The sequence below is a fragment of the Hippopotamus amphibius genome, chromosome 12 (genome assembly GCF_030028045.1).
Source record: "Hippopotamus amphibius kiboko isolate mHipAmp2 chromosome 12, mHipAmp2.hap2, whole genome shotgun sequence".
NCBI lineage: Eukaryota > Metazoa > Chordata > Mammalia > Artiodactyla > Hippopotamidae > Hippopotamus > Hippopotamus amphibius.
This window is the reverse complement of record NC_080197.1, coordinates 88,110,422-88,130,688: the sequence shown is the minus strand read 5'-3', so window position 1 is coordinate 88,130,688 and position 20,267 is coordinate 88,110,422. Positions and strand designations below refer to the sequence as shown.

At 57.1% G+C, this 20,267-nt stretch overlaps 1 protein-coding gene across 10 annotated transcripts in view; it reads right to left on the bottom strand.

Moving 5' to 3' along the window:
- Positions 1–16,961, bottom strand: part of ADCY6 (adenylate cyclase 6) — a 50,652-nt gene extending 33,691 nt beyond the window's left edge. For 4 of the 10 annotated variants that reach the window (XM_057701009.1, XM_057701017.1, XM_057701016.1 and 1 more), the window contains exons 1-20: positions 16,822–16,961; positions 11,685–12,546; positions 7,933–8,082; positions 7,440–7,561; positions 7,234–7,345; positions 6,938–7,065; positions 6,261–6,419; positions 6,045–6,186; positions 5,801–5,929; positions 5,521–5,546; positions 5,135–5,282; positions 4,835–4,932; positions 4,571–4,658; positions 4,302–4,421; positions 3,530–3,688; positions 3,064–3,242; positions 1,834–1,869; positions 1,620–1,749; positions 1,043–1,306; positions 12–216 (exon numbers count right to left, since the gene is read on the bottom strand). In XM_057701009.1, coding sequence (XP_057556992.1) covers positions 12–216; positions 1,043–1,306; positions 1,620–1,749; positions 1,834–1,869; positions 3,064–3,242; positions 3,530–3,688; positions 4,302–4,421; positions 4,571–4,658; positions 4,835–4,932; positions 5,135–5,282; positions 5,521–5,546; positions 5,801–5,929; positions 6,045–6,186; positions 6,261–6,419; positions 6,938–7,065; positions 7,234–7,345; positions 7,440–7,561; positions 7,933–8,082; positions 11,685–12,542 — 3,253 coding nt within the window. In that variant the 5' untranslated portion in view covers positions 12,543–12,546; positions 16,822–16,961. Of the gene's footprint in view, positions 1–11; positions 217–1,042; positions 1,430–1,619; positions 1,750–1,833; positions 1,870–3,063; positions 3,243–3,529; positions 3,689–4,301; positions 4,422–4,570; positions 4,659–4,834; positions 4,933–5,134; positions 5,283–5,520; positions 5,547–5,800; positions 5,930–6,044; positions 6,187–6,260; positions 6,420–6,937; positions 7,066–7,233; positions 7,346–7,439; positions 7,562–7,932; positions 8,083–11,684; positions 12,547–14,072; positions 15,212–16,821 lie in introns of those variants that run through there. The other 6 variants (XM_057701013.1, XM_057701015.1, XR_009048328.1 and 3 more) reach the window with 5 other exon arrangements.
- Positions 16,962–20,267: the final 3,306 nt, after the last annotated feature.

The window sequence follows — 20,267 nt, the reverse complement described above, 5'->3', positions numbered from 1 at the left end:
GGCCCTCTCACCGATCTTCATCTGGAAGTTGTTGAAGGAGTGTTCATTGATGTGCTTCATCTGCTCCATGAGCCGCATGGCGTAGTCGGCAAGCGCAGTGATGTGGGAGCGGCCCACCTGATCATAGGTGCTGGCGTTCAGCCCAGAGGCAGCCATGTAGGTGCTACCAATCGTCTTGATCTTCTCCAGCTGCCGGAACCGCTCCTCGCTGATGATCTGGTCAGCACAGGGGGACCGGGCAGTCAGGGCAGGAAGGCCAAACCCAGTCCTGCCCCCAGACTCATTCCCTGCCATGCCCTGGCCCCCTTCCCCACCCCCTTGTCTCAACACTCGCCTCCTCTCAGTAAGTGACCCCCACTGCCAACTGCTGCTCTCAGCGCAGGACTAAGGAGTCCGGAAAACAGCCCCCCTCACCAGGCAGCCATCAAAACCCAAGCCAGGACTTGAGCACACAGCTCCAGGGCAACTTCGACAGCTCGCTACAGAACCCACAACCGCAGGAGGGATATCAGGCATCAATTACTCCAACCCTCACCTGTGGGGAAACTGAGTCCCAGACTGAGAAAGTACCTTCCCTCCAGAATAAGTAGCAGCCCGTTCCTGGCCTGGATGTTCAGGACCTTTCTGCATATATTGCTTCCATTTTCTCTATTCAGGGGCTCATCTTGCTTACTTGGCCTGGTAGGGCCATAGTCTACAGATTACTGGCTTCTTCTTTAATGACATCCCCCTGCTACCTATCCTGGCCCCTCCACAGATCCTCATGTCCTCCTTTGCTCCCCAACAATGATGACCCTGTCCCATTAGGGCTGACCTTACTGCCTGTGACACCTTTGTGAGTCCCTGTCCCTGATTCAACTATACCTACCCTTACTCCTACCCCTGACATCTCTGGGTCCCATCAGATCTCCCTTCCTTCCCCCACCAACCAGCATCCCCAATCCCGGCCTTCTTATCCAAAGATCTCCCCACTCCTCTGGTCCCCAAGTCCCCTCCCCCCCACCCCCCCCCCACCGCCAGCAAGAGCCCACTGGACGAGTACCTCATCGAAGTCAGCGATGATCTCGTTGAGCAGCCGCAGGCACTCGACACCCTCATTGTTTGCCTCCAGCTCCACATAGAATTCAGAGAAGTTGGCAATGGAGGCAAACATGACGGCCACACACTCACACGACTGATAATAGAGCTCATCATTCCTGCGCTCCCGGGCGAGGAAGTGGGCGGCCACGTCCTTGGGCAGAATGTTATGTAGCAGCCGACGGTTGTATGCCTGGAGCTCCTCCATCTCCTCCTTCTCCCCTGTTGCCTGTGGACACCACACCCATCACCCACTGCCCAACATTCATAAGGCGTGGGTGCAGTGGCCAACACCTGGAGATGGGCATCAGAGGGAACCACGTGGAAGAAGAAAGGCATGGACAGATGAGGCCTAAAGAACAGGCAAAGGGGTAGAGGGGGCAGGGGCAGGATGAGGTGGGGGATAGGGGACGGGCACAGAAAAGGCAAGGAGCCAGTTTGGGCTCTGGGCAGCCTGAGCCCTGGCCAGCCTAAGAGATGCCTGGCGTGGCCCAGGCTCTGCCCCCAGCAACTTCCCCCACCCCAGAGGCCCACCCAGTCACCTGAAGTTTCCAAAGGAAGTCCAGGCGGGCAGTTGATTCCACCTGCTGGGCATGCAGATACAGCGCCAGTGCAAACACCAGCAGAATCACAGGGGTCATATATTTGAGTGCCACCCTCCCTGCAGCTGGGCTGAGGGAAGCAGAGGCAGGCTCAGTGTGTGAAGGAGGCATCTGGTAGCCCCACCCTTTGCTGCCCTAGAGCGCCCTCACTCACCAGTCCAGCCCAACGAAGGTCTCATTGGAAGAAGCCCTGACAGGAAGACACAAGAAACAAAGTCATCGGTTTTTCCTGGGTTGCCAGGTCAGGGCATGGCAGGGGAGACAGAAACTGCATTTACTGAGCACCATAAATCAGGCAGTGGGCCAAGGCTTTTGCTTATATTAACTCATTAAGAGCAGAGGTTCCACTCCTGGCTCCCCTACTCAACAGCTATGTGACCTGGAGCAAGCTGCTTAATCCTCTAAGCCTCAGTTCCCTCATCAATAAAAGAGTGATCAGATTTAAATAACGCGCACAAAAGGCTTCACACGGGGACTTCCCTGGTGGTGCAGTGGTTAAGAATCCACCTGCCAACGCAGGGGACACAGGTTCCATCCCTGGTCCGGGAAGGTTCCACATACTGCGGAGCAACTAAACCCATGAGCCACAACTTCTGAGCCCATGCACCGCAACTACTGAAGCCAGCACGCCTAGAGCCTGTGCTCCACCACAAGAGAAGCCACCGCACTGAGAAGCGTGAGCATCACAAGGAAGAGTAGCCCCTGCTCGGTACAGCTAGAGAAAGCCCATGCACAGCAACGAAGACCCAACGCAGCCAAAAAAAAGAGAAAAAAAAAAGGCTTAGCACAGTGCTTGGCATCAGCAAGCCTTCAATAAATGTTGGTTCCCATAATCTTTACAACTGCCTTGTGATACAGATGGCAATGCCATTTTACAGATGAGGAAACTGAGGCTCAGCGAAGTTAACGCACTGATCCAAGGTCACACAGCTAATAAGTGGCAGGGTAGGGATTCAAACTCAGCAGACTCCAGAGGCTTTTTCTACCGCACCATGTCCTTCTACCGCATATCCCAAGGGGTGCGGTTTTGCAGAGGAAAAGCCAGTATGTTGTCCCAGGCAAAGCCCTCAAGCAAGAGTCAGAGTTTTGGTTCCTTTCCTGGCCAGGGCTCTACCACCAAGCAGCTGTTACAGGTAGTTAAGAGTGGATATGAAAGCAACATGCAAATGCAAGAAGGAATTTTTTTTTAATGTCTAGCCTAAAGACAAAGGGGTTTCCCAGGACTGGGGTTTCCCTGAGGTGACTGTTGGGGGTCATATACTGCCTCCTTTCCCCCCGACATGTGAGGGGTGAGTGGTAGCATTCCAAAGGTACAAGGGGCTCACGGTGACCCAGTAGGGTCAAGAGGTTCCTGGGGGATTAAAGGGGCTGAAGATAAACTCACAAGCCATGGACGCCAAGCAGTAGGTCATAGTTGTCAAAGATGGTGGCCGGGGGACCCAGCAGAAGCAGCACCAAATAGATGAGCCCCAGGACAAAGATCATGGCCAGCTTCCCAATGCTACTGATGTGCAGGAAGACAGAGCTGGCCAAGAGACTCAGCAACATGTTCCCGACGAAGTACTGGGGAGCGATGGAGAGGCAGTATTGGGTGAAGGCAGAGGCCACAGCTCCCATGCAGGGAGAGCACTGCATGCCCCCCCGGACCCAAGCTCCCCTCCACAACCCCAAACCCAAACCTCCTTCACCCTCCACACACCCCTACAGCACACCAGGGCCCCGGGCTGCTCCTGGCATTGGAGACTCTGGTAAGATCCTGGGTCCCCAGTGCCCATCACTAGGCCTGGCACAGAAGGGTCAATAACTGGTACTAATAAGAACCCCCCACCACCGGAGCACTGCTTGGACACCTCAGGGAAGCTGCAATTGGGTGCGGTGCCCTCACACAGGGGAGCATCCAGGCCCAGAGAGTAATTGAGCTGCTGCAGGTGGCAGGCGGTGACGTCAGCAGGTGTTAAATTCAGCATCCGGGCTGCGCAAGTCCGTATGGGGGTATGGTTACAGGTGAACTGCAAAAGTGGGGGGAGGTATGTCAGGGTGACTAACGGGGGAGGGGAGGGGTTACAAGGGCCATGCCCAAGAGCCTTACACCCCAGGGGCCCAAGTTCTCACTGAGGGATGATAAGAGGTAGGGGGACAAGTGGGACTTCCCTGGTGGTCCAGTGGTTAAGAATCCGTCGTCCAATGCGGGGGACACGGGTTTGATCCCTGGTCAGGGAACTAAGATCCCACAGGCCGCAGGGCACCTAAGCCTGCATGCCGCAACTAAAGAGCCTGCATGCCACAGCTACTAAGCCCGCGCCCTCTGGAGCCCTGTGCCACAACTAGAGAGCCTGCACACTGCAATTACTGAGCCTGCACATTCTGCAGCCCACGTGCCACAACTAGAGAGAGGCCCGCAAGCCTCAACGATAGACCCCGTGTGCTGCAACTAAGACCCAACACAGCCAAATTAATTAATTAATTTTTAAAAAGAGGTAGGGGGAACAAGGAGGGAGGACAGAGGTTAACTTCACCCCTGCTTTGGGCAGGAAATGTGTCTCATTCCTCTCTGTACCCCCAACAACCCAGAACAATGCTTGGCACAGAGGAGGGGCAGAAAAATTCCCACTGGAATTTTACCATGTTGGCGATGGCAGAGGTGAACACAAGCAGGACGGAAAAGATGCCAACCACAGTGCTGTGTGCCCGCGAGCGGACGATGCTGCGAGACAGACGTCGCAGGGCCTCAGGGCACAGCTGCTGGCAGGCAGGAGACAGAGAGACGGAGGCCACGTCGGCCAAGGGATAAGACCACCCAGGGATGGGGCCCAATGGCAGAGGTGCGGCCTTCTCCTCCCTCCCCGCCCGTGGCCTGGCCTCCCCCACCAGCCTGGAAGGCCCCCACGTACAGAGCCACAGGAGTACACGGCACAGGTCAGCACGGTGACCAGCAGCAGCAGGAAGATACCGGCATAGATTCCAAGCATCAGGGCTGAGCTGGGGCGGAAGAGGGCCAGGACGACATTACCCTGGGAGATCCGGGCATCCCTGTCCCACTCCCCGGGCAGGCAGGGTGCGGGCCCCCAGGACTGTGTGCTCGCGAGGATGTTCAGGAAGGTCCTGGGGAGTGACTGTGGGACGAGAAGCCAAGCGAGGAGGGGCAGGGCTCTCACCGTGGGAAGACGAGCAGCTGGATGAAGCAGATGAAGCAGAAGACCAACAGGGCACAGGCCACGTAGGCTCCGAAGCGGGGGTCCACCTTTCGCGCGTACTGAGGGAGAGGAAACTGAGCTAGGCACTGGCTCTGCCCTGGGGGAGCCAGGGCACGACCAGTTGGCCCAGTTGACATGAATTCCCACTGTGCCCCGTGGTCGCCTCCCCATTCCCCAGAAACCTCGCCTGTGCTCAGAATTCCCTGCCAGGACCTCCCCCCTCCCCCAGCCCTCCTGCTTCTGCCCTTGCATCCCCCACACCTTCTTTTCCAGATCCTCTCTCTGGAAGGTGAGCAGGAACCGGCGCACGTGGTCCTTACGCAGCTGATCGATGCTGCGGGCATCGATGGCACGGCCCAGGAATTCGTCTACTTCATCCTCAGGGTTCAGGGCGTCCTGGGCACCCCGGCTGAGGGCAAGGGACATGGCTTCACCAGGTGCCTGAGCACTGCCGCCGTGACGGGCGATGAGAAGGGAGGGGCACGGGCAGCACTCAAAGGAGAAGCGTGAGTGGGGTGGGTGCCACCTGCTCCCACACGACACATCCAAGGTCCACAGAAGAGGGGTTTCTCAGCTCCCCACAACCTCGCCCCAGGGTGCAAGTGCCTTCGCCCACCCCTTCTTCCCTCCTCAACCACCTGACTTACTTGTCTTTGCTGGAATCATCAATGCCCTGGAGAAAGGGACAGAGTATGCGAATGAGGTGAAGGGCAGGCCACCTTCACCTCTACAATCCCTTCCCCACCCTCAACGCTGTGCTGAGGGCTCTCCTCATAGACTCTGGGGGCTTGGGACCCCGGGGGTGAAATCATCCCTCCTATCGCCAATTCCAGAAACTATGCAGATGGCAGCCATGACAAGGAAGGCAGAAGAGGGACGGGGGACAAGAAAGCGAGGCCCCAGGTCCCGGGGCCGTGGGCCCCTCACCATCTGGCGGAAAGCCTTGGAGTCCTTGGTCCGGGAGAAGGTGCGGTCGGGCACCCAGCGTGGCATCAGCCCCTCCATGGAGTTGGCCCGTGCCCGCTGCAGCTTGGCCAGCATGGCCTTCTCCTCTTTCTGTGTGGGCGGCATGGGTACAGGCTGGGAAGAGAGGCCCAGAGAAGGCCCCTGCCAGCTCCCCCCATCTGCCCCTGCCCCCATCTGCCCACCCCCGCTCCACCCCAGCCCTGACCCGCTTCTGGCTGGCTCCCAGGATGAGGAAGGTCTCAATGTGCTGCTCCTTGAGGTAGGCGTTGCGCTCCCCGCCACGGCCCGGCTCCACCTCGTAGTCTCCGTTCAGGTACTGCAGCGTGGCCCGAGTGATGTGGATGCGGCTGCACGGGACAGGAGGGTGAGACCCCGGCTCTCCCGGCGACTCCCATCCCTCGCCCCCTGGACCCACACTCACCCGGCCCGGCCCCCAGCCTCCATGTGGTTGGCCAGAGTCACGTCATTGGACCACACATCGAACTGCCATTTCCGCAGGCCAAGGACGCCGCAGTGCACGCGCCCGCTGTGGATGCCCACGCGCATGTTCACGTTCACACCTGTCACCTCGCGCACCAGCCTGGGGAGGAGGCGGCCTGGCTTAGCTCCTGGCACAGTCCTCCCCGCTTCCAGCCCAGAGCCCAGGCCCTGCGCTCACCATGGAGCCAAGTGGGCAAAGACAGACCCAGCCGCAGGGCACACGGCACACCCTCAGTGAGACATGGGCAGGAGGCTGCATGGGGCCCAAGGACAAATGTCTGGGAACCCTGTTCACCAGCAGGGGCCCAGCAGCATCTTACGGGACTGAGCTAGGAGAGGAGGAATCACTACCCTCCCTTCAGGTCTACTCAGCTGGCATTCTCTCCCGCCCACATCCCCCTCACGCTGGCTCCCCCTACCCCATCCCAGCCAGCTGGAGTCTAAGGTGCACAGGGGTTTTCACACAGGCTGAAGAAAGATCCTTTCCCCTCTCCAGTGACGGATCTCCAAGACAGAGAGACAGCCAAGACTGAGAAAAAGTCCAGAGGACACATCAAAGGGCAGGAGCAGGCTGGGGCACCCTCAGTTCCAGGAAGCCTGGGAGGGGACGGTGCTCACGAGATGGCCTCGATCATGTCTACCCCCATCTCCACGCAGCAGTGGGCATGGTCTGCCCGGGCCTCCGGCAGCCCTGAGACACAATAGTAACAGTCCCCTAAGATCTTGATTCTCAGGCAGTGATTTTCCTAAAGGAGAAAGAGTTGGGGAAGAGTCACCTTTACTCTCTTGCCCACTCAGCCTGCCTGGCCCACCACCCTCTCGGCAGACGCCATCGGCCCCCACCCCCCAAGGCTGCTGCCAACGAGGCTTGCCCTCACCCAGTCGGCCCCACCCCCAAGCCCCAGCACCCTCACCGCAGCCAGCTTGTCAAACCGGGCAAAGAGCTCATTCAGGGTCATGACCAGCTCCTGCGCTGTGCACTGGGATGCCAGGCTGGTGAAGCCTTCAATGTCCGCAAACAGGATGCTGTGGACAATGGCAGAAGAGGGAAGGGCCACGTGGCCCTCAAAGACTCCCAGAGCCCCCACCTCTCCTGGTATCCTCCCCACCCCAACCCTACCTGACATTGTCGTGCTTCTGGATGTAGATCTTGTGAAACATCATGTCTTCTTTCTTTGTGTTAATGTCTTCTTTCATCTCCATGGCAACATGCTGGGGCAACACGGACAGCAGCAGCCGCTCCTAGACCAGTGGTTTCAACAGGGCACACATTTTAATCCCTCCTGGGCCCTCCACAACCCCAGAACCCTCCCAGACCTCTCTGGAGACCTGAGCTTCCCTTCTGGACTGTGGCCTCGCCCTCCCCCGTTACAGCCGTCAGCAGACATACATCCCGGCTTTCTCTGACTACACCCCACTCAAGGTCTCAGATGCACTCCATCTACTCCTTCCCACCCTCGGACAGGACAAGAAACCCAGTGTCAACTCTGCGATGCACAATCAGGGGAAACCATTCACGCTGTTCCATAGAGTTGCGTGAGGCAGTGGACCCAACCCACAAGCTGCTTGCAGGTGAGATGGGGGAAGGCCGTGATCAGGGAGAGCAGCCCCACCTGCTGCCGATTCTCGTGCTGCAGGTGCAGCCGGGCCTGGATGTAACCACGGGTCTCCTGAAAGGCCTGGCGCTGAGACACTTCAGCTGGGTAGTGTGTGCAGATGCCAATGACATTGGTGCAGAGGAACAGCAGCATGTTGGCACCGAGCTGCAGAAGGGTGGCAGAGGCAGATGGTGACCACCCCCAACACACACAGGGGCAACTAGCTAGGCTCCCTGTAGATGCCCTGCTTTGGGGAGGAAGCCAGGAGTCTTCCCCAGGCTGTCCCCACCCGTGCAATACACTTCACCGTTCCCCAGACGACTCCAGCTCCCTGCCTGGATCACTCCATGGCTAGAAATGTGATCTTCTCATAGCTCCTGGAAGCAGAAGCACCAACCAGAGCCAGGTAGGTCACAGGGCCTGGGCCCAGAACACTATGCTTCCCTGCCCCACAAACGCCCCAAAGAAAAGACAAGCGATGCTCCTTCTGCACATGGTTCTCCTTACAGGAGGACACCCAGGAGACCCGAGCTCTACATCCTCCTGTGAGAGCCCAGGACAAGTCACCTCATCTCTCTGGGCCTGTTGGCTCGTCTAAAACCTGGAGAGGGAGAATAAGATCCCCCAGGTCTCTCCCTGCCCTGACATAAATTAATATAATAGTAATTACTATTATTATTACTGGGGCTAATGTGTTGGCTGCCTACAACGTGCCTAGATTCTACAGGCGTCCTCTATATGTTAACGTGTGTATTTCTTACAATTCCATGGAATTAGTAGCACTATCTCATTTGAAAGGTGATGGACTCAGGCACAGAGAAGCTATGTATTGGGTTCCCCAAAAAGTTTATTTGGGTTTTCCCGTAAGACAGCATGGAAACCCCCGAATGAACTTTTTGGCCAACCCTATAACTTGCCCAAGATCACACAGCTGGTCATAGCTGGCGTGGGACTTGAGTCCAGGACAGTCCAAACCTGGGTCCTAACCCTGCTGTAAACTACATTCCCAGGTTCCCGGGATTCCTGTTCACGCCACTCGCCCACGCTCTTGAGGCCCAGCCTCAGAACCCTAGCTTGGGAGTCATCAATTCTACTGACACAAAGAACCCTTCCGAACTGGGAGGCGGTGCCCCCCTGCCTGGCCACCCCCAACACCTGGCCAGCCAGGCCCCACACCCTAGGACCCCAATCCCAGGATGGTCCGCTCTCAGTCAGCAGCAGCAGCACTGCCTGGAAAGCAAGTCTACGAGAAGCCGGCCTCAGTGTTTCTGGAAATTCAGGGGTTAACCTGGCCCTTTCGGCTCCACCCCAGAGTTGGCTGGGGCAGGGCTCTGGTTTGGGGAGAAGGGAAGGCAAGAGCACCCACTGGAAGCCTGGAGTTCTGGGCTTTGCCCGGGACCAGAACTAGTCCTGCACACTTGGGCATGTCACTCAGTCTCTGGGACCTGGGTTTCACTTTCCTTGGGTAAGATGGAGGGGTGTCTAACCCCCATTTCCAGCTCCCGCCCTCTAGGACTGGCCTCCCAGCTTCCCTTCTCAGTCCAGCTCACAAGGCCCCCCTCCCGGCAGCAGGCGTGAAGAGGGGGGCCCGTTATCTCCCTCGGGGGTTTCTAAGAATAGCCCCCAGTGGGGGAGAAGGAAAGGGGGGCAAACCAGGCAACTTCCCTTCCTGGCCCCAGGAGCCCAAGAGGAAAATGTGAGTCATGGTGGAGGGCAGGGGGACAAGAGACTGGAACAGATCTGTACACAGACCCCTATCGGACTGTGAGAAAAAGTGGATGTCAGGGCACTGTGGTAGACTCCAGGCTGGGCGGGGTCCCTGCATGAAACTGCTCAGTGTGTCTGAGCAGGTCGCAGGGGGATGAAGGGGCTGGATCTGGGAAGAGGCTGACCAATGAGCCTCGAAAGGAGGCCACGTCCCCACCCCACCCAAAATCCTGTAAGCCAACTGGGTGCGGGGAACTGTAAGCCAATTGGGTGTAGAATCGAGGCACGTTCCCAGCTCAGAGAAAGAGCATGGGCCGCTCTGGCCCCAAGGACGGGCATGAGGCAGGGCCAGCTTTCTCCACGCGCCCCAAGAATGTGCCCACCGAGCCCCACTGGGCGAGGCTGCGGCTGGGCACCCTGGAGGGGCAGGAGACTGGTACAGTCCTAGCCTCCATGGAGCTGCGCCTCCCCAGTCAGGTCCTGGGCTTGGCGCTGGGCACCATGCCAGCCGAAAACAGGGAGGAGACACCCACCTACCCCAGCCGGCCAGAGCGGATGGGGGAAGAGAGGCACCCCCTCCAAGCTCCTGCTTCCCCAAGAGGGCAGTCCACCTCCAAAGCCTCGTGTGACAGCGACCCTGGAGAGAAATGGGGCTTGCGGCGGCAGAAGGACCCTGGCCCTTTAAGAGATCTGACAGTGCCCTGCGGGTATGTGCTCCACAAACAAACTGGCTGTACGGTTGCTCTTAAAAAGGCACATTCTGTTCCACAGGCTGGGCAGGGAAGGGCATCATGCCAGAGCACCCTGCGTCTCACCCTGGGAGCCCCAGGCAACCCCCTCTTTGTGGGTGGGGCTAGGGTAGGCTACAGGTCACAGGCCGTGGGCAAGGCAGAGGCTGCCTCCCTCAAACCCTGAGACAGAGGACAGCACCATCTAAGTCAGGGTGTTCACGAAGGGATCACGAGGGGTGTTGGCTGGGGGGCTGTGCCTACAGCAGCCCCTGAAGGCCCAGCTGAGCAGGAGCCCCATCCCTGGTCGGGGGGGGGATGACACAAGACGGCCAACTCCACCAGCTCACAGCTCTCTGCAAGGGACATCCCGGAAGCCCCTTCACTGGGAACCGTCCCCGACAGCGTCCCCACACCTCCCTGCCTCCAGGTGAGAACGCTGCCCTGTCGGGTTCTACTCCGCTCTGGGAGAGGGTGGGGCCCTAACAGCAACACCAGGAGGTAGACACTGTTTTTATCCCAGGTTTACAGACTGGGAACTAAGACTGGAAGAGGCAACGTTAGGTGTCTACGATCTCACAGAGAAGAATGAGCCCGCTGGACAACCAGGCCTGCCTGCAGCCAAGCCTTTCAGATTCCCTCACGTCACATACCATTCAGAACCCAGAGGCAGAAGCCCACAGGGGCAGAGAGCCTCAAGGTCGGATGGCAGAGCCCTGGTGCCCAGAAGGAAGAGGGCGGGATGAGGTTGGAGCCGAACGCCTCTCTTGTCCACAGTCCAGTCCCCAACTACTCCGGGCCCAGTAGAGAACTGACCCACTCATCACCGTCCCTGTCCTACCGGAGCTGGCCTTGGTCCGAGAGAGAGGCGACTCCTCCCTTGCTACCTCCATCCAAAACCTACTTGATCCCTCCAGATCACCAGCTACAGCTGTCTTGCAAAGAAGGTACCAGGCTCTGAGTCTCCAGTGTCAACTTGGGGCCAGAGAGGCCAAAGTCTGGGTGTAGCCTATCCAGCCCTGCCCCAACCCTGGGGCTAAGCATCTCCTGCCCACCTCGAGCCTGACATTGTGTCTCTACAGATTATGCTATTTCAAGGGCCTCAGACTGTAGACTGGCCCATGGGGACAGAGCACAGGCTTGGCTTCTGGAGCCTTCCCTCCCCTCAGCAGTGCTTTCTGCCCCAGATCCCACATGGAGACCCACCCCTCCTCCCAGATACAGCCAGACATCCCCTCACCGGTGTCCACCCATGACTTTCCCAGCCTCGATCACCAGACCCCTTCTCATTCCCAGACTGGTACCCCCATGCCTACCTCCCCAACCACACACCTGCTTCCAGAGGAAGGCATCACCACGGTTGAGCTGCCAGGCCAAGATCAAGTGCAGGGTGGAGAGGCCCAGGCCACTGAAGACAGCGGCCCGCATGCGGATGGGGAGGAGAGTATAGGTGATGTAGACAAAGAACACGGGGCACCAGAGGCCTACAGAAGGGCTGTGGGGGTTGGCTGCCAGGGTGCCTCCGACCTGCACAGCTGCCAAGATGCCCAGCACCACGTAGCTCACCACCCACATGGAGTCCTGGCGGAAGCTGTGTCGGTTGCACACCACCATCAGTGCCACAAAGAGGATGGTGGCACAGGCCAGCAGGGCCACGTAGGCAGGCTGAGGGCGGGCAGGCGCCGCGTGGAAGGCCAGCAGCACAGCCGTGAGCAGCACAAGCACTGCCATCAGCAGCGTCAGGCTGCTCTGGTTCATCTGGAAGAAGTACCGCTGGTACAAGCGCTCCAGCTTGGCTGAGCGGAACCGCTTCGACTGGAACACCTGTACCAGCCGGCGCCAGCAAGCTCTCCTGCTCCCAGCAGCCACAACGGGGGCCACCTCAGCCGCCCCGACTGCCATGGTCGCCTCAGGGTCCTCAAAGCCCAGGGCCACCCCCCGCAGCCCCAGCTCTGGGCCCTTGCTTGGGCCACCCCTCCGGATGAAGGCCTCATCCTGCCAGGGGCACCGAGGGGCCGCTGCGGGGGTCGGGCTGGGTGGCTGCGCATCCCGGAGGCAGCTCATGTAACGGGGTGTGCAGAAGCCACTGGTGCGCGTCCCCCGGTGCCGACGCTTCTGCCCACTGCGCTCGCCCCAGGCTGTTTTCCGCTCGTCCACTTTGGGGACCAGGAGGCCACTAAACCAAGACATCCTGCTGGGAGGAAAGGAAGGAGATGATGTTAATACCACCATCACGGCCACCACCAGCAGCTTTCGTGAACCAAGCACGTCCCGTTACCAAGCTGACTGCTTCGTATATATCCACCTCTTAAAGTGACTCTGAGGAAGACCACCGCATATCCCCATCTACCAGATGAGGAAACTGAGGCAGAGGGAGGTGCAGTCACTTGCCCAAGATGAAGCAGTCACACAAGTGTAAGAGCCAAGATTCTAACCCAGATCTGTATGACTCCAGAGCAATTCATTTAAACATTCACCTCTTCCCTAAAAGGCACTGATTTCTTGGTGGTTACAGGCTCGAGTGCCTGTCAGTGAGAAAAGCTGCCCAGCTCAGGAGAGAGAGGGCACAGCCCAAGCAGGGGCGAGCGCCCCCCCCCGCACCAGGAGACTGTCGCCACTGGTGTCCCAGTGGAACCTGATCTTCTGATTTTTCAGCAGAAGCTGAATTTTAAGAAATGGAGACTTTAACGTGCTATCTCCTGACTTTTAAACGTTGGCAAGTAATTCACATTTTTCAACACTGCAAGCCAAATAAATCACATCTATGGAATGAATTCAGCCTGTAAGCTGCCAATTGGTGACCTCTGTGCAAGAGGGAATCTCTTTCCACATCCGTCCCCATCACACTCACACACTGTGCGCACTTCACCGAGTTAAGTTCAACCCCTCCCTCCGGTTACAGCTTAAACATAACTTCCTCAGGAAGATGTCCCAGCTCTCCCACCCAGACGGAGTTTGGTCCCCTGCTCACTCTCCATACATTTCCTCCATGGTACTGATCACAATTATCATTAAATCATCCCTTGGTTAATGTGTGACCCTGCCCCTCTGACTATAAAGGTTACGAGGGAAGGGATGATATCTATTTTCCTCAGTGCTTTATCCCCACCTCCAGGTACCCCAAGCACTGAGCCCTGCTCATAGTAGGAACCCAACCAATTTACATGTTGAAAAGAGAGGAAAAAACCAAGCTCGAGCATTGGTACAGAGAAGCTAACGTGAAATAATAACTAATGATATGATTCTTCATCATTCTCGCTGCACTCTGGTCCTCTTAACCTCATTGCTGTTCCCCAACACACTGTGCACAGGCCAGCCTGGGACCCTGGTGCTTGCTGTTCCCTCTGCCTAGAATAAGAGCTCCTCCAGGTCACAGCTCAAACGTCCCCTTATCGGTGAGCTTTCCCTGAGTACTCTATTAAAATAGCAACCCCCTTTCCTGGAGCTCCCTATCTCTCTTCCGAGCTTTATGCTTTATTTTTCTCCACAGTTCTTATCAGCAACTGCCATTCTATGTATTTTTCTTATTTGTTCATTGTCTGTCACTCCTAACTGGAATGTCAACTTCATGAGGACAAGGATTTTGGCCTGTTTTGCTCACTGCTACACCTGCAACACCTAGTAGGGTCTAAATAAATGTTTGTTGAGTGCACAGGTGGGTGGATAACGCTCCCATGCACTTTCCCTCTGCTTTAAACTTTTCGAGGTCCTCTTACATACCTAAGTCCATCTGATCTTCACCAAAACCCTGTGAGGCTGGTCCTGTGGCCACCCGGGACACAAGACACATCTGACAGCAAAAACAACAAAAACTGAGGTCCACAGTAGTTTAATACAGCTGGTCCAAGTTCTAGAGATCATGAATAATCACGTCAGCCCCAAATCTCATGTCTCCAGGAGAGAAGTATCTTGACCTGGGGTGGGAGGACTCCAAGACAACAAGCTCAATGTGTCTCCCAGCTGAGCCCAGCTCAGGAGAAGGTGAGGGTGAGAGCACTGCCACCCATGGGTGCCTGTGTCCCCACCAAGGCCACCCTTCTGCATGCCCACAGGGCACCCTGAGTGGCTCCTTGTACTTAAACCTGCAGAGCTAGCAGCACTGACATTTGTACTCACTAGGGGACAAGAGGGAGAGTACCCAGAGCTCGCCCCAGGTGGCCACAGGACCAGATGCTCAAGCCACCGAAGCGATGCTCCAAGCAGACACCCAGGGACCCACAAAGCAGAAGGCAGACTGGGGACCTCTCTGCACATAGGAACCCCCCATCCCTGGTACACCCTCCACCAAGTTCTCTTGGCATCCCTTCTCCTATATCCCACAGAGCAGCAGGCCCTTCAACCACTTAACATCACCAACAGCACCATCTGGAGGGACAGATCAAAAATCTAAGACGTTTGGTCAGGCTGACATTTGGCAAAGGTCACCAAAGAAAGCCTGGCTCTTCAAAACACTTCATTAGAAACATGATCTTTGGAGCAAGACCAGGTTTCAAACCTGACTGCGATTATTTACTAGCTTCACAGCCTTGGACGAGTTACTTCACCTTTCTATGTCACTTTCTTCATCTGTAAAATGGGAATAATAAGAGTTATGAGGGGAGAATCTAACAGCACCTGTCACGTACGCAGGACACACTCAGTAAACATTATACCACACTCTTCTCCCCACCTCATACCACTCTGAACCCAAAACCCTGCCAATGTCAAAGAGATGGAAAGACAGGAAAGTCATGAGCAAAAATCCACACGTCCCCAGCCAGTCAGAGGCCTGGCCCTATCAGTCCCTGTGTCCTCAGCTGTCAGTGCCCAGAGCTGTGTGAGACAGAGCCCAGAGTGAGCAGGTTTCCCAACCCCCATGACATTTTGCTTTGGCCTCTCCCCCCCCCCCCCCCAAGAGTCCCCTGACCTGTCCTTACAGCCCCGCCCACCACGGCAGACCTCTGTTCCCAAAGGACCTGTTTCTGGCCACATTCCCAGCCCCCTGGAAGCACATCCTAGCATGTGGCTCCTACCCACAGAGGAAGGCACGTACACTGTCTAGGGGAACGCATGACCCTCCCAAGAACACTGTGACCCCACAAGGGAATCACTTCAGAGATCTGTAATTGTCCAACCAACTGCAACCATCCCACCCTGGGCTCCATTCCAGGCACTGCCCATCTTGGAGAACTTACTCCTGGCACCCCACGCCAGGCTGGTACGGCAAGGAACAGGGCAGGGCCCTGTTCAAAGCCACAGAACTTCCCTATATGGGCCCCCAAGCCTCCTTGTCCAGGAACCCATCACTACGAACCACAGACCACCACTATGAACTCCTCCCTAGAGGTAGGCTTCTGAGCCTGTGCCTCCGACCCCCTCCTCCCCTGGGTCCTGGTCTCTTTGCTCTCTCACAGATCTGCTACTCCAGACACCACTGGCTCCCACAGACGGAGCCACGTCCGTTCAGCCTGGTAGACCAAGGCCCAGTGCTCCCCAGATCCCCAGTCCCTCCCAAACGTGGATCCTCCAGCCTGAGACCATGAGCCTGAAGCAGGCCAGGGCCCAGCCCCAAGGATGGCTCTCCGCACTGCCTCGTCCAAACCCTCTTCCTGGCCACCTCCTGTCCCCAGGGCCCCTCTGCCCCTGCCCTCCTTGGCAAAAAGAGGCTCCAGGGGGTTTACAAGGACTTCAGAAAGTTCATGGCAGAAGGCACTGCCCAGGCAGGGCACTTCAGTGCCAGCACCACCCACCAGGCTGGGACGTGGGCCTCAATTCCAGGCCTGTCCAGATGTAGAGGAGCCTATTCAGGGCCTGTATCTGGAAGTCCAGCAACCCTTCTCCTCCCTTCCCCAGCCCTTGGTCTCCCTAAAGACTGCACTGAGCTCCCACCTCCACCCCAACCATACAACCCCCATTAGGGTCCTCCGGCCCCAGGGGTACTCAGGTAAAGGGAGGGTATGGGGAAAAGAGTCCACCGCCTGATTCCACCTCTAGGCTTTCAGTCAGGCCCCAGAGCCTGTTCTGAATAAAGTCTGCCCACCCTGCAGCAGCCCTTTCATTCCCAAGGTCTGGGGTGAGGGAAGGGGGACTCCTGCAGGCGGAGGGCATCCCTGCCTCCGCCCAGGCTGCCTCCCCTTCCCCGAGGCACAATCGCACTCCACCTCAGACTCGGAGGCTCGCCCACAGCCCAGCTGCAAAAACCTCAGGGCAGCCCCTCCCCCAGGACATGCCTCTCCCCCTCTTCCCCGCAAGCCGGGACCTCGCTCCGGGTGGAGGAAGGGAAGCGCAGGGCAGGGAGTGAGGATGCGAGCGGGACCCAGGACTCCTCGACCCCCACCCCCCCACCCCCACTCTCCTCCCGGGCACCCCTCCGCCAGCCCCGACGGCCTCGGTCTCCCCACCGCGCCGCGACCGCAAAACTCCGGGAGCCGCGCGGAGACCCGAGCACCGGGCGCCGCCGCCTCCCCGACGCCGCCGCGCGCGGTCTCACCTGCCGGCCGGGGTCGGCGCCTCCCCGGGGCCCCCGCCCCGCCGCCCCCGCGGGCTCCGGCCGGCCGGCCGGCCGTCCCGCGGTCCTGCTCCGAGCCCGCGTGTCCCGGCCGTCCCGCCCGCCGCCCGCCGCCCGGCCGGCCCTCGCCCCCTCCCTCGCTGTCCAGCGCAGCCGCCCTCTACCCCGGATCCAGAAGTCCCCTCCCCGCCGGCTCCCGGACTCCCCGCCTTAAAGGCACACGCTCCTTTTGTCTGCGCGCCGCCTCCCCCTCCCCGGACGCCGCGCGCGGCAGCCGGCTCCCCTGCGCAGGACCCGGGTAGGGGCGGGGGGGGGGGGGGGACCGAGGGACGGAACCCCTCCCTCCGCGCGCCCCCTCCTCCGCTCCGGCCGCTCCCTCCCCCAGTCTTGGGAAAACAAGCGGCTACTGTTCTGGGATCAAGACCCCGGGGAGGAGCGGGCCGTCCAGCCCGCTCCCCCTTCCCTCCACCTCCGGGCTGCGTCCTCCGGCATTCTCTTCCCACCCTCCCCCCAGGGTCCCCAAACGCGCCGGGCAAACCCACCCTCTAGCAGCGACTACCGCCCCCCTCCCGCCCAGCACACGGAGGGTCGGCTTCCTTCCCGGCGGGGTCCCCGGGGCTGAACCAGCACCCACTCCTCACCCCTCTTCCCCTCCTCCCTCCCCGAGCCCCCACCCTAGCCATTCCCGCCCCGCCTGCCACGGCCCTGCTCCCTCCCGAGGGAACTCAGTTTAATAATTAATTAAGATCTCATTCCACGAGGCGCCAGGTGTGTGCGGCCTGCTTCCCCACACACCACTTTTTTCTGCCTCCCCCAACCCTCCGGGGCACTGGCCCCACGCCAACCTCCTGCACCCTGAGCCCAGGAAGGGGACTGAGGGAAGGGGCGCTCTCCACGCTGCCCACCGGCCCCACTCTCTCTGGGGAGCCCCTCCCCAGCACCTGCCGGGTAGAGTCCCTTCTCGCACCACCACCACCCCGCCCCCCCGCACCTTTTCCCGAAAGGGTTGTGCTTTCCTGCAGAGTGTGGGAGGTAGAGAGAGGGTACTTTGCTAGGGTACTGAGAAATTGTTTGAGACTTTTATTTATTTCCCACGTTTTCAAGCACGGAGCTGCAGCCCAGGTTACCTGGGTGATGGGAAAATCTCGTGGAAGCTTCTTTAACCCTTGGAGGGTTAGAAAGATGGGTGTAGCCAGAAAGGAGAAGAGGGTTAATTAACTCACCCAGCATGTAGGTGATTCTGACTTTAGAGGGGATGCCATTCCTCCAGAGCTGGGAAGAGGGCAGCTTGTCTGGCTTCCCTTGGAGATAGGTTCCTGGTTGCCTCACTAGACCTGTAACTTTTTTCCTTTGGCAGCCCCTTCCCCATGCAAGGTCCCACAGCCTGGGTACCTGAAGCTGTTCCCTCCTCAGACCCAGCCCTCCTGGTATTCTTGTCCTTCAAGGCCCAACTCTTGTCCACACCAATCCCCTACTGGGATTCCTAAACCCAGGACAGAGCTTGAGGCAAGGAAGAGAGGGGAAGAATTAAGAAAATCCATTTCAATCACTTACCAGGCACATAAAATTGCAGACTGTCCACCTGGGCTAAATCATCACACTCTTGGAGCTTCATCTATAAGATAGGGACAAAACTATCTTGTCTTTTTCTTTTTTTTTTTTAATATTTATTTATTTATTGGTTGCACCGGGTCTTAGTTGCGGCAGGTGGCTCCTTACTTGTGGCATGTGGGATCTAGTTCCCTGACCAGGGATCAAACCCGGGCCCCCTGCATTGAAAGTGTGGAGTCTTAACCACAGGACCACCAGGGAAATCCCTGTCTTGTCTTTCTTACAGGATTTTCAGGATGAACTAGAAAAATGTTGGTTAAAATGTTTGAAAATGGAAAATGAAAATGAAAAAAGGATAGTTCTGCGATGTATGAGTCTCAGTTGTGCAGGCCTGGCCTGTAATTTGACCTTTGGGGCCTTTTTGCCTAACTTCTCCCTTCTAGCAGGCAGTATTCTCATCACTACCAAAATTTCCTCTCCAATCTGAATCCAGTATCTGCCATTTACCTCTTAGAATAATTATGGGCTGTATGGGGAAAATATAAAAGACAATTGAGGAAAAGAAATGTGTGTGTTATGAAATTTTATATTTTGGAATGGAAGGCTTTGTCCTTCATTTTATTTTGGAATGAAAAAAAAATTTGTACACCACCTAAGTAAGCTGAAGAAATATGCTAGGGATCTGTCTCTGGGTGCTTTAAGTCACATTGGCCTCCTCCACCCTAGTGTATGGCTGGTGTGTTAGTCTGGCCTCCTGAACTCCATCTCTGGTTCCTGGAGGGCAGGGCTGCCATCAGCACCTTTCTTTGATCCCCACCATCAGAACCTTACACAGAAGGTCTCTTTCTAGCACTACTGGGGCCTTAAAAAGGATTCCAGCCCCTTACTTTACACATAGGAAACATGAGCTAGTGCCAGGCATAAGGGGAATATTCAATTATTAAAAATTTTAATCTATAGAATATTAGAGTAGGAAGAAGTCTTAAAGATTATCTAATTCAGCTGCTACACTTTTAGTAATCAACATAGCAAGCACTTGGGACTTCCCTGGTGGTGCAGTGGTTAAGAATCCGCCTGCCAGTTCAGGGGACACACGTTCAATCTCTGGTCCTGGAAGATCCCACTTGCTGTGGAGCAACTGAGCCCGTGTGCCACAACTACTGAGCCTGCGCTCTAGAGCCCACAAGCCACACCTACTGAGCCCACATGCCACAATTACTGAAGCCCCCTCGCCTGAAGCCCGTGCTCCGCAGCAAGAGAAGCCACCACCATGAGAAGCCCGAGAATCAGCAACGAAGCATAGCCCCTGCTCACTGCAAATAGAGAAAGCCCGCACGCAGCAAGGAAGACCCAACGCAGCCTAAATAATAAATAAAGAAATTAATTAATAAATAAAAATAAAAGAGCAAGCATTTATATATCGTTTACTGTGCGCTGAGTAGTCTTCTAAGCCCTTGACATAAAATGATTCATTCAATGCTCATAACTTCATGACGCTATTATTATTATCCTCACCTTGGAGTGAGGATGTACCTCACTTTTCCCATGAAAAATGAGGCAAAGAGAGGTTCAATAATTCCAAGGTCAGAAAGTGGTAGGTTCAGATTCTGAACGCATGCTGTCTGGCTTCAGTGTCTGTGTGTGTCTCCACTGTGCTCAACTGACTATGAAAAACCAAGGCCCTGAGGTGGGAATTGACCTGCCCAGGATCGCACAGTGGACTGGTGATGGAGGGAGGATCAGAAACCCAACTCATTTGTCTTTCCTCTCGGCTTCACTATGGTTCTGTCTGTATGTATCATAGACATGAGTTGTGCCCATCTGCCCATCCTTCCCTGATGTTCCTTCAGAAGCACAGACATTCTTCTGCTGACAGG